Consider the following 12,739-nt stretch of genomic DNA (forward strand, 5'->3'; position numbering starts at 1 on the left):
GCTGTCTGCTCTTTGAGGGCAGAACACTAGCGTGTCCGCAGTCCATGTGTCTGCAGTGCACTTTGGCCCCGATACAAGGTTCTCCATGGTTGCACGTTGGTTCTCTGAAGCGGGACTGGGAAGTCCTCCAAGTTCGACTCCCTTGGACAGGGCTGGGATTAAGGAGTCCACGCTTGTTCTGCTTGTTGCTCCAGGCCAACGAATCCGGAGATGAGTTGTTGGAACAAGGGATGAAGACTCTCGTCAGAAAGCTAGCTGACAGGGAAAGGGCAACCTCACCTGTCAGAGAGCCATCTTCCATCCGACAGAAAGTGGGCGCCTTTATTTATAGAAGGGGCGGGGCTTACTCTGGCACTAACCAATGGCCGAGTGGCCACTTAGGGTCGCTGGTCATCAGTTACTCATTAATGGCCTCCTGCCTGGGGGAGGGGTTTACTGAGGCGCCGGCCAACCGTGGAGTCTGGCTACCCCAGCTTGTGCCCGCCTCCTGGCCTCCATGCCCAGAGCAGAAAAGTGCCACAGAAGAAAGCAGCCAGTCAGAAGTACCAGCCGCTCCGGCAGTCATCCTCCAGGCCTCAGTGGAGCAAGTCTTGCAGGCGGGAGAGGCAACAGTGGCCGCTTAGAGACAGCAGAGGTGCCGTCAACTGGGATCACTGTCTGAGGCGGCGGGTGCCAGGGGCTCACCCCACAGCCAGCCTGTGACCGCCAGAGTGGCCCCGGATGGGCAGCGGGAGCAGCTGGCATGCCTGGTGGCAAGGGGGGCTCCAGGCGGAGATGTGCAGGGGAGCGGCCTTGGCCTCAGCGGAAACGAGTAGGACGGTGCAATAGAGGTAAAAGCCCACCACGTCTCAGGTTCGGAGTACGCTGGCCACCGCTACACTGGTGGCTTTTTCCCTCAGAAATTCCAGCCAGGCCTGGACCTTGTACCCTCTGCAGGACTGCTCTGAGTTGTGCTTGGTGGCTTGAAGAGAAGATAAAAACAACAGCCCTTGAAAAACAGGTATTTACTGAACAGGCCCTCAGGGCAACTCTGGTGCTAGAGTTATAACAAAACCACTGCTTTCAAGGAGCTGATGTTATTTTCCGGTTCTCCTTAAATTTTATGAAGAGCAATGATATACTTATTCATTTGGTATGTTTCTGTGTTAAAACTTATATCCCAAAGAAAGGAGATAACAAATGATTTCGGATAGTGTTGAATACTGTGAAGGAAATGAAAGAGGTTAGTGTTTAGGGAACGACAGACTCTCATAGGGAGGGAACAGGGATTTGGTGCATCAGTTCGATTAGATAGCAGGGGGCCGGGATAATAAATAGGTACCCATCGTGCAAATATCTGGGAGATCCAGATAGCTAAGATATCAAGTTCAAAGCTGTTGGTGAGGGGAAGAAGAGGGTAAACAACGAGAACAGTTAGAAAGCTCATGCAGTAGCCCACAAAAGCTGACCATTTCCAGGCCAGGTACTGAATTCCCTAACATATACTGCCTTTTTATAAGCCTCAATAATGTCTTGTATTTAAATCGATATTGAGAGTCCCTTGGACTGCAAGGAGTTCCAATCAGTCCATTCTAAAGGAGATCAGTCCTGAGTGTTCATTGGAAGGACTGATGCTAAAGCTGAAACTCCAATACTTTAGGCACCTCTAGCGAAGAGTTGACTCATTGGAAAATACTCTGATGCTGGGAGGGATTGGGGGCAGAAGAAGGAGATGACAGAGGATGAGATGGCTGGATGGCATCACCGACTCGATGGACATGAGTTTGAATAAATTCCAGGAGTTGGTGATGGACAGGGAGGGCTGGCGTGCTGCGATTCATGGGGTTGCAGAGTCGGACATGACTGAGCGACTGAACTGTACTGAACTGAACCTATGAATAAGAGGTAATCTCTAGAAAGTAAGGAGCAAGCTCATGGTCAGAGAGTAAGTGAGGAATAGATATAGAACTATTAAGAGAATCCAAATCTAGGGCTGAAAACTCTGGTTTAGGGCAGCCTTACTCTCTCATCTCTTCAGCTCTGCCTATTCCTTCCACCAGAAAACATGTATCAGCATGCAAATTCAGTTGGTGTGAGTCAGCATTTGAGTTTGCTCCACTGAGAGATAGACTCAAGTCACTCTTGTGCAGCCTTTTTCAACTGACTGAGCAAAAGGGTTCCAAGTTGCAGGCTTTAACAATTCATTTCACATAGAAGTGTTATTATTATTTTTAAATCTCCATGTGGAACAGAGAACATCAGGATTGCAGCTGGATTCTAGGCAGCAATTACAAGGAATTTTTGGAATGCCTGTCATGAGAAGAACGATGAATTATTCTTGAAAACATTTATTTTTTCAACACATCTCAGAGCGGTCCTGCAGAGGGTACAAGGCCCAGTGCCAAACATTGGACTGGGCCTGGTGATAAAATGATAACAACATACAGGGTGGTCACTACCCTCTGGTGTTTTCAGTTTTCAGTGGTTGCACAGGCAACCACTGAAATAAATTGTATAAGTGAGGCACACAGGACACAGAGCTCATGAAGGGAGATTTAACCTAGTCAGTTAAATCAGGGAAGATTTCCCGAGAAAACTGTTCTTGTACAAATAATAGAAAATACTTTTATTATTTTTTATTGAAGTATCATTGATTCACAATATTAATTTTAGTTCCAGGTGTACATCATGATGATTCAGCATTTTTAAAGTTTATACCCCACTAAAATTATTACAAGATAATGGCTATAATTCCCCGTGCTCTACAATTTATCCTCGTTGTTTATCTGGAAAATTATTTTTGAATGCCTCTGAAAAGCCAAGGCAAAATACACTGAAGAAATGAAGTAATATTGAGGAAAAAACTGGGACACTATTCTACTGTCATTCAGGCCTCCTGCTGTGTTCTTTGAACAGAAGTTGATTCCTGCCTTAGGGCCTTTGCACTTGGCTGATGCTGCCGCTGCTCCTTAGAATCTGATTGCAGGCTCCTTCATATTCTTCTTACGGTCAATTTTCCATGACCCTCCTTATTTTGATTAGTCCCTGCTTATCACTCTCAAAACACCCTTTTGTTTTCTTCAGATGTGATGATCTTGGTTTTTCTTCCATTTATTTATTTAATTTTTTTTTTTCTACTAGATTGTGAGCTTCAAGAACCTGGGCTCCTGGATCTCTTGGTCACATCATCTGGTCCAAGTCTGACACATGGTAAGTGCTCAATAAATATTGAAAGCTCAATAAATAATGAAGGATAAATGTTTGCACAAGAAGGTTTATACTGAGTTAATTTATTTTCCACAACGTTAACCATGTTATATTCCCTTCACATAGCAACATTCTGATAAAACCCCCTTAAAGATGAAGCTGCTACACAATTCTTTATTGAAGATGAGAAATGAACTTCGTTATTTGCATAATCTGAGGTTTAGTTTTATAAATAAGCCCCTGAAAATTTAGAGATAGATTAATGGATAGAGAGACAGATGGATAGATATAAAATAAAACAAACTTACTAAAATGTAACATCAAAATTTGGATGATAGCTGACCAGATAGATGTTCACTGGTAAATGCTTTCAACATGACTGTCTTTATGCAAATTTTCATAAATGAATGTGGGAAAGAAAAAGTACCCGTGTGTATTCCTCCTCTGGGTAGAGTTTACTTTTAATCTATACTTTTTATGTCCTTCAGGTAGATGATTATCAGGGAAATAGTTAAGAAAATACTTTATAGTATATTGTTTAAGCAACAAGTGATATATTTGGTATGATTTCCAGTAGAGAGTTGTACACTCACATGGTTAATTAGAAGTTGGGAAAACTAGAGCCCATGACTCACTATTCCTCTGGCTTAAGATCTGGCTGCTGGTTCCAGGGGACTGAGTAAAGTCAGAAGTGGAAGGTGACTCCCAATTGTTACCTGTTGTAACAGGAGAAATCATTGTCTCACTTGTAACTCATAACTCTCATGTAAGGAAATGTGCCCTTGGGATCATTGAGATGGTTCCCTGTCTTTCTGTCCTGTAAATCTTGTTGACCTTGGGGCCACTCTTGCTTTTGGTGGGTCCAGGATGGGAGGAACCATCATTACATTAATAAAAATAATCAGCATGTGAATGAGTGTTCATGGCTTATGAAAGTATTCTATTTGCCTTACTTTATTTGGTTTTCCCAACAATGCTATGTTGCAGATAAGCCAGGTAATAGTATGTACCCACCTATTTTACAGATTGAGGCAATGTGTGAGAGACATGGGCAATTTCACAGTACAGTATTGAGGAGCTGAAATTAGGACTGAGGCTCCTGACTTCTAATCCAAGCAGTTACCCTTGTCTAATGCCCTACTGAAAATATAGGGAATAGTTCACTACCTGATTTTATGAAAAGGAGGGAGGCTATTACAAGGAATTAGAATATCAGAGAAAAGCCCAAGGAAGGTGAACTCTTCCCAGGCTGAATTCATGCTACATAATTGCAAAGACTCGAATCCAGTTCTCCATTCTGTTCTTCCATGTTTTTTGCAGTGTCTGTCCCTTCTGAAAGGAGAAATCTCTGCTTGATTCTCTCCCAGTGAGTTTCTCTGAGGTAAATAGTACTCTTTTAGGATTAGGGAGTAGAGACTAGCCAACAGGCATCCTTACTATGCTGCTGCTGTGCCTGTCATATGTTCCGTGTATCCTCCCCTCCCCAGGTGGCTGATCCTAGTGAGGTGGAATGATAACTCCTTTAATACTTATTCCATCAGCTTCTGAGAAGCTATTAGAGTTCAAATGTGCCCACTGCTCATGACTTGTAATGCCATTTAATTCCCCTTCACTTTTGGTTTGTTGAAGGTTAATGAGTGTTGACTACGGACTCAGACATCCCTGTCACTGAGACTACACTCAGCTCACCTGGGCCATCAGGCAAGTCGCTCGGCTTCCCTTAAGTCTCATGTTTTTATCTACAAAATGAGATGAATTTTAAAACTTGCCCTTTGGAATTGTTGTGAGGACTAAATGGAATAATACTTATGAAGGGTACAACTCAGTACTTGCTGCTTAGAAGATGCTCATAACTATTGCTAAGAATTTTAATAATTCAGAGTTAGAATATAGAAATGCTCTTCATAAACTTGATAAAATTTATCTTACTCTCTAATTAGAAGGAATGCAGATGATACCACCCTTATGGCAAAAAGTGAAGAGGAACTAAAAAGCCTCTTGATGAAAGTGAAAGAGGAGAGGGAAAAAGTTGGCTTAAAGCTCAACATTCAGAAAACGAAGATCATGGCATCCCGTCCCATCACTTCATGGGAAATAGATGGGTAAACAGTGGAAACAGTGTCAGACTTTATGTTTGGGGGCTCCAGAATCACTGCAGATGGTGACTGCAGCCATGAAATTAAAAGACACTTACTCCTTGGAAGAAAAGTTATGACCAATCTAGATAGCATATTCAAAAGCAGAGACATTACTTTGCCAACAAAGGTCCAACTAGTCAAGGCTATTGTTTTTCCTGTGATCATGTATGGATGTGAGAGTTGGACTGTGAAGAAAGCTCAGTGCTAAAAAATTGATGCTTTTGAACTGTGGTGTTGGAGAAGATTCTTGAGAGTCCCTTGGACTGCAAGGAGATCCAACCAGTCCATTCTGAAGGAGATCAGCCCTGGGATTTCTTTGGAAGGAATGATGCTAAAACTGAAACTCCAGTACTTTGGCCACCTCATGCGAAGAGTTGACTCATTGGAAAAGACTCTGATGCTGGGAGGGATTGGGGGCAGGAGGAGAAGAGGATGACAGAGGATGAGATGGCTGGATGGCATCACGGACTCAATGGACGTGAGTCTGAGTGAACTCTGGGAGATGGTGATGGACAGGGAGGCCTGGCATGCTGTGATTCATGGGGTCGCAAAGAGTTGGACACGACTGAGCGACTGAACTGAACTGATACTTACAGCATTTTGCCAACAAACATCCATATAGTCAAAGCTATGGTTTTTCCAGCCATCATGTACAGATGTGAGATCTGGGCAGTTAAGAAGACTGAGCACCAAAGAATTGATGCTTTTCAATTGTGGTGATGGAGAAGACTCTCAAGAGTCCCTTGAAGATCATGGAGATTAAACCAGTCAATCCTAAAGGAAATCAACCCTGAATATACATTAGAAGGACTGAGGCTGAAACTTCAATATTTGGCTACCTAGTTTTGAAGAGCTGACTCACTAAAAAAGACCCTGATGCTGCGAAAGACTGAGGGCAGGAGGAGAAGGGAGGAACAGAGAGTGAGATGGTTAGACGGCATCCCTGACTCAATGGACATGAGTTTGAGCAAACCCTGGGAGACAGCAAAAGACAGGGAATCCTGGTGTGCTGCAATTCTTGGGTCACAAAGAGAGTTGGACACAGCTTAGAGACTGAACAACAGCAACATTTACACACAGCTTTTTCTTCCTGCCTCCTCCCTCCCTCCCTTCCTCCCTCCCTCCCTCCCTCCCTCCCTTCTTACTATAGACTGAAAGAAAGGCCCAGTATGAGAGCTGTGAGTTAAGTTCCGTTGGGGCAAAATGAGGACTACAGCCTGGGAGACAGGATTTCTGAGAGCTATGAGAAACTACTCCAAAGAGGAACTTCTGCCTGGCTTACAGTTTCGCTCTTTTATCTCTGAAAAAAGTTCAGTGTCTTGTTAGGGGGTAAGGTAAGTGTCGTACATGATTTTAGTGAAGGGGGCACTTGCAGTCATGCACACATTTTGGCAGAGGTTTGCTGCTAGTCATGAGCAAATTCGCCATTAATGAGTTTAGTGCTTTTCTGGATATGAAGAGATGTAATAACTGGGCTCATAAAATCTTCTTCTGCAAATATCTAACGATCTGAAGACCTGCCCTGCCAGTTTTTCCAAGAGTACAGAGTGCCTCATTCCTGTTCTCCACTGTGTATTCCTTTCAGAGGGTATTGAATGTCAGCAGCTGCAGAAGCACTTGATTTATTCCTTGTGGAGGTAGCTGTCAAGTGCCAATTTGTAGTTGACAAACTCCTTCTTTCCCCCTTCCTTTCTCCTCTCCAGCTCCCTCCCTCCCTCCCTTCTGCACGTTGTCATTGAGTGTCTCTGTCATGTTAGGCAGTCTCTACTCTTATGGATATTGCAGGTTACAGTGGAAAACTAAGGAATCACAGAAATGGATGCAAACTTATACCTTTAGTAATTACTACAGAATATATCAAAAGGAGGCCTTGAATTAATGGGGAGGCTTCCCTAAAATCTTTGCCAAGCAAAGGGCTCACTACTTGAAGCACGTAGAAACCAATACTATGGCATCAGCTTTTGAGAAGAGTTCTATTTTGAGGCCAGCTGGCGAGGAGACATGGGGAGGGCTCAAATCTGTGTCTTTGATTTGAGATTCAGTCAAACATTATGAGTTGGTGGAGGATGTATTAGTTGGCAGAAATATTGGTGAAGCAGGTTTAAATTAGTGGATTTTGTAACTTGTCCATTTATGATGGGGTACGGTTGAAGCTTCAACATGGGATCTTTGAGGATGGAGAACCCTTCACTTCTAAAAGGATTCTGGCATTCAAATTCCAGTCATGTCCTGATCCTTTGGTTCCCTGGAGGTGGTATGGAGACTTAGTTTTGGGGTGTTATTTGAGGTCAAAAATTCTTCCCTTGTGCCTACTTTGGCTGCCTGGGGCTGAAGCTGAGGGAGGGAGTATACAAGGTGGGGCAGGGTTCCTGGAGGAGGGCGAATGCTGGTAGTCTGTTGTCAATCACCAGGTTGCAGATTGCAACTTTATTCCAAGAGCAGTGGGAATCCATTGAAGAATTTCAGGTAGGACTGTAACATAACTCTCATGAGTCATTTAGTTTAAATGGAAGTCTGCCCAGTTAAGCCATCTTTATCCATGTGGCCAGTGAGCAGAGGGAAGACATGATCCACAGGATTGATCATCTGAATTCTAACGCCATGCTCAGTGATCTGGGAAATTGTGAAAGTAATAGGCCTTCATGTCTTCCTCTGGGAAGTTTATTGAACAAGCTGTTAAAAAAACTTCAATTGAGTAAATTTGAAGACTTCATTGGCTTTATTCAATGACTTATGAATCAAGCAGTATCCCAGTTATTAAGCAGAAGGGAGTTCTGAGGGGTTGTGCAAATGGAAGGTTTTTATAGGAAGAAAGGAAAGGCAAGGAAGCCATCAGCAAAGTATATTTGGGGCAGACGCCTTTTTTTTTTTTTATGAGGGGGGAGGGATTACAAGGGTTTTATCATGCAGATAAATCTTTCGCTGGGCCAGGGGCAGGAATGGAGAAGGAGTGAAATGCAAGAGATTATCACCACAGTGCCTACCCCCAAAATTCCAGACTAGTTGATTAAGATTGTATTTCTGGGGAAGGCTTTAAGTGCAATTCTGTCAGGTATTATAGAGGTTTGGTATCATGGGCTTTAGCACAAGTGACACTTTTAGGGCCTGTGGTTTTTCTCTTTAGCACCAGCACATCTGGATTATATTTCTGGATGTGTGCAGTAAGCCTCCTTCCAGAGGGCTCCGTACTTCTTCAGGGCCCTGCAAGAGGAGCAGACAAAATCATGAGTAGGTGAGATTCGGGTCAAAGGAGCTACTTCATGGAACATTTGCTCTTTTACTTAAAAGTTTACAACGCTGTCATTTGCAGCTATATCTGAAAGGCCTCTTTCTATTTGCCCAGTGGAGGGAGTCAAATACACTCTGACTTATGTTTTAGAAGGTGAGTTCACATTTTCTATATGGAGGAGATTGAGATTTTCTTTTGTTGCATGCTTTTCTGTACCCCAAAGCATCATTTCCCTTTTTTCCAGTATTAAAAGAAAAAGCTCTGCTGAATCTCTATAAGATAAATCATATAACTATAAACCAACTCATCCTGTACCCACCTACCTCACCTACTTTATAAAGGGAAATATTTTTCTAGGCTCTGGTGATACAGGAGTGAATAGGAGTGATGAGAGTCTTGTCCACCTGGAATTCCTGGTCTGCACTGGGAGACACGTATTACCCAATATGCTATTGAATCATGATTGTGATAAAGGTCAGACATGAAGAGAACCAAGCATTTCTCTTCTTCTCTACAGGTGTAGTCTTGGGGGCAAGGGAGGACTGAGATGAAGAAAAGACCTTTCAGGTGAGCTTTGGAGAGTGAATGGAACTTGAGAAGGTGACAGGAGGCGGGTGGCAAGTTGGAAGATTATTCCAGTAGAAGAAAAGGTGACCAAGGATGGGTCATGGCAAGGGGCAGGGAGTTATGTGTCAACTGTAGGGAGGTCAGATATCTGGAGGGCAGGAAAGGAGGAGGGCAATGTAGAAAGTGAAGATGGATCACTCTTCAGGGATCTGATATGACTAGGTCTAGCCTTGCTGCATTATTTATTCATATTAATAGGATACTGTTTTTCTTTTTCCTAATCTTAAAAAAAAAAAATGCAACCAAGGTTTTGGCAGTTAATTTGACAAGCACAGGATCCTCCAGGGAACTGTGAATGCTTCAGGATGAGTATGGATTCTCAGTTCCTGTAGGAAGAGTCACCCCTGTCTGTCCCACCAGACCCTGCATTTGCAACCCTGGACCAGATGATTTGAGAGTCCCTCCCACCGGATAAGTTCTAAACCTCTGTGGGTGATACAGACAAATAACACAGAACCCTGGTTTATAAGAAGCTTGAAATTTAGTAGGGCATCAAGGTATTTTCGCTAAGAAGTACCCAGAAGGCAGCAGGTAAATGGTAGGAATGACTGTTACCATTTCTGTGTTAGTGTTGTTCCGTACAGAGCCTCATGTCCATGCTGGGCACATGAATACTCCTTAATAAATAGCTATTGGCTGAATGATTCATAAAGCAGTGAAGAGTCTGGTGAGCAACAGTGAAGGGAAATGAGAGCTGTGGGTTGAGGGACTGTTATTACCTGAGAATATCTCCAAATGCCTTCAACATGGGCTTTTTCACATATGGTAGTCCATGCTTGGCACACAGTGACTTCACCAGAGGTGCCACCTTGTGAAAATTATGGCGTGGCATTGTGGGAAATAGACTAGGGAAACAGAGAAAGGAGATATAAAACTTCTCAGACCTAAGGAGAAAGCCAAAGTTCCATTTCCCCTTTTACAAAATAAAATGGTATCAGCCACACAGACCCAGCCTTGACCTTGCACAATACATTTGTTCTGGGAAATTAAACTTGCTGCCAGACTCATCTTATCCCTTAAACCTCTACAAGCCTTGTGGGTGGCAGATGTTTAGGAAGAACGAAGAAAATATGTTTTAGCTCCATCGACTTGTTATTTTTGGCCTGATCCAATGAAAGTAAATCATTTAGAACTTTCTACCATTTAGAACTACCTAGAGAACTGGAAATACTGAACTGCCCACCCTGCCCCTGCTAATCTCTGTCTTAGTCTCTCTTTCTACCTTCCTAGCAAGAATAGATTAATGTTTATTAAGTAATGGGAAATGGCTAAAAGTCCCAGGAAAGGAATAAGAAGTGAGGAGAGATGGATTTTTTAATCCCAAGTTTTCATTAGTCTCCCAGATGATTGTCTTAGATGGAAACCTCTCCTTTAATAAAACTATGAGTAATAATCTTTTTGTTTTGTTTTGCTGAAATTTTTAAGCCCTAATATGAGAGAGAGAATGAAAAAAAATTCCTTCAACAAATAAAGGTCTTGTTCTTTCTTTGACTATCATAGACTCACATGGTTAGACAAAGAGAATGTGGAAAGCCTTTCCCCTGACACTCTGGGGAAATTGACTCTCAGTGTTTTAACTTGCATCAAGGTGTGAACTACCCATTTTCTCTTTGTAACTGACCCCTTGGCAAAGTATTTCCAGATACCATGTATAAATAGCAGCAGGGACTCCATTAATTATTTTGTAAACTTGGCTCTAAAGACACAGATAAATAAATATTTGAATTATAGCATAGTTAAGTTTGAACACAAGTTGGTTACTCAAGTGTCCTGATTTTTCTTAGGTTTTGCCAACAAAGAAGATGCAAGGACATCACCATTTCCTAAGCCCATAGGAATCTGGAAACTGAGTCACTGATACTTTTCCAAGATTTCACTCCATTTACTTGCAATTGTGACACTTCCTTCATTTCTTTCTTCCCTTATCTATCATTGTCGTTAATTGAAAAACAGCATCCTTTAGAGAATCCTGGTTCACTTTTTTCTCTTAAGATTGCGAGTCTACTGCTCCTTTCTGGACTCTATGGAGGGCAGTTATTAGTAACAGCCCTTGCCCTTTATCATAAACTATTTCTCTTACTCACTGGTGCTCAATTTGGAAGTTCACGTGCCCAGTGAACCAGTCATTGAAAAAGGAATGTTCAACATTACAGGTGGCCAAGACCTGCAAAGAAAAAGCTTACATTAGATATAAATGAACCCTTATCAAACAAGATACTAAGTTATTCTTTTGTTTATCCATCATTCAACAAGTGCTGATTGAGTATGTATTTTATGTAACAAACCATGTGGGATAAAAATAAGTCCCAGGTCTCAGGGACCTTACAATTATAAAGGAAATAGGCATTTTGCTAAGAAGTATTGATAAGGCAACAGATATGAAGAAGTGAATAGGATCTGAGAGGACTAAGTCACTATCAGCCCTCAAAATCAGAAGACTAAGGTATCATGAGTAAGGACTTTGGCAGATGGAAGCGGGATTGTAGGACTCATAGAAATTATAGGAGTTTGAATATTATTACCACAGAATAGACTTAAAGGACTTCTAAATGGGGAATAAAGCATGCAAGGGCTTAAATCAAGATTTTTGTGCATAGAAATACATTTATTAATATATACAAGTAGCTTCCTTTTTAATCTAATGTATTTTATTTTGTACAAAGTTCATAGGATTCTTCAGACTACTTAGAATGCTTATGAATGTGACTTTTATTCAGCGCCTTTCTAAGATTTAATTCTTGTTAGGGTTGTTGCCATTTTGAATGGTATTTTTGCAGTTGCTTTATGTCAGGGTTCCTTGAGTGAACTTTAGAGCACCTTGGGGTCCCTAAGACACTTTCAGGGGATCTTCAAGGTCAAAATGATCCCCATAATACTTCTGAGACAGTATTTACCTTTTTTATTCTCATTCATGCACGCTTATAGCATGGCTTTTTCCAGAGGCTATTAAACATGGGATGATGTAATCACTCTGATGTTAACCTTTATTGGCTTTATCATGTTATTTTAAAATTAATTAATAGATATTTAAAAACTCTCAGTTTCAATTTCAAATACAGTATCAGTGGATATAACCTCCAGCAACGAAAGCTCTTTTATGTTCTCAATAAGTTTTAAGAGTGGTTTCTCGACCAAAAAGATTGAGAACCACTACTGTGTGGAATGTCCACTGAATTTGCAAATGCGCGTGGAGAAAGAAGCAGTGTGATGACTGGATTCTCCAGTTAATCACGGCACAGCCAGGGTCAGGCTTAGGAGGCAGTGGTATTCTGCATGGGTCATGAATCTTTTAATCGTTAACAGCATGTTTGCTGAGAATACTGAGTCTCCTCTCTGGGCCCCACTATCTGTACAATGAAATGAGGGGGATTCCAGGGTTCTCCCTTCGGTTATTCTAGGAGTGTGAGATTCATTGAAAGACCGTATCATGTTGAGGCAGGTTTAGTAAACCTTGCCTGTAAAGTGCCGCCCAGTAAATGTTTCAATTCTGCGTCACAGCTACGCAGTTCTGCTGTTTTAGAATGAAAACTATCATAGAGAATACGTAATGTATGAGTGT

General features: G+C 42.0%; 1 protein-coding gene and 1 long non-coding RNA gene across 2 annotated transcripts in view; one reads left to right on the forward strand and one right to left on the reverse strand.

The window, feature by feature from the left end:
* Positions 1-534: 534 nt before the first annotated feature.
* LOC121816651 (uncharacterized) lies at positions 535-12,567 on the forward strand. Its single transcript, XR_006056299.2, has 3 exons — positions 535-1,000; positions 3,121-3,189; positions 4,816-12,567. It is a non-coding gene; the product is annotated as an uncharacterized LOC121816651 (long non-coding RNA).
* Positions 8,021-12,739, reverse strand: part of LOC101117875 (fatty acid desaturase 2-like protein FADS2B) — a 39,306-nt gene continuing 34,587 nt past the window's right edge. Inside the window, exons 10-12 of the mRNA XM_042232624.2 lie at positions 11,265-11,344; positions 9,900-10,025; positions 8,021-8,525 (exon numbers count right to left, since the gene is read on the reverse strand). Coding sequence (XP_042088558.1) covers positions 8,465-8,525; positions 9,900-10,025; positions 11,265-11,344 — 267 coding nt within the window. The 3' untranslated portion in view covers positions 8,021-8,464. The remainder of the gene's footprint in view (positions 8,526-9,899; positions 10,026-11,264; positions 11,345-12,739) is intronic.

Source organism: Ovis aries, chromosome 15 (assembly GCF_016772045.2).
Source record: "Ovis aries strain OAR_USU_Benz2616 breed Rambouillet chromosome 15, ARS-UI_Ramb_v3.0, whole genome shotgun sequence".
Taxonomy (NCBI): Eukaryota; Metazoa; Chordata; class Mammalia; order Artiodactyla; family Bovidae; genus Ovis; species Ovis aries.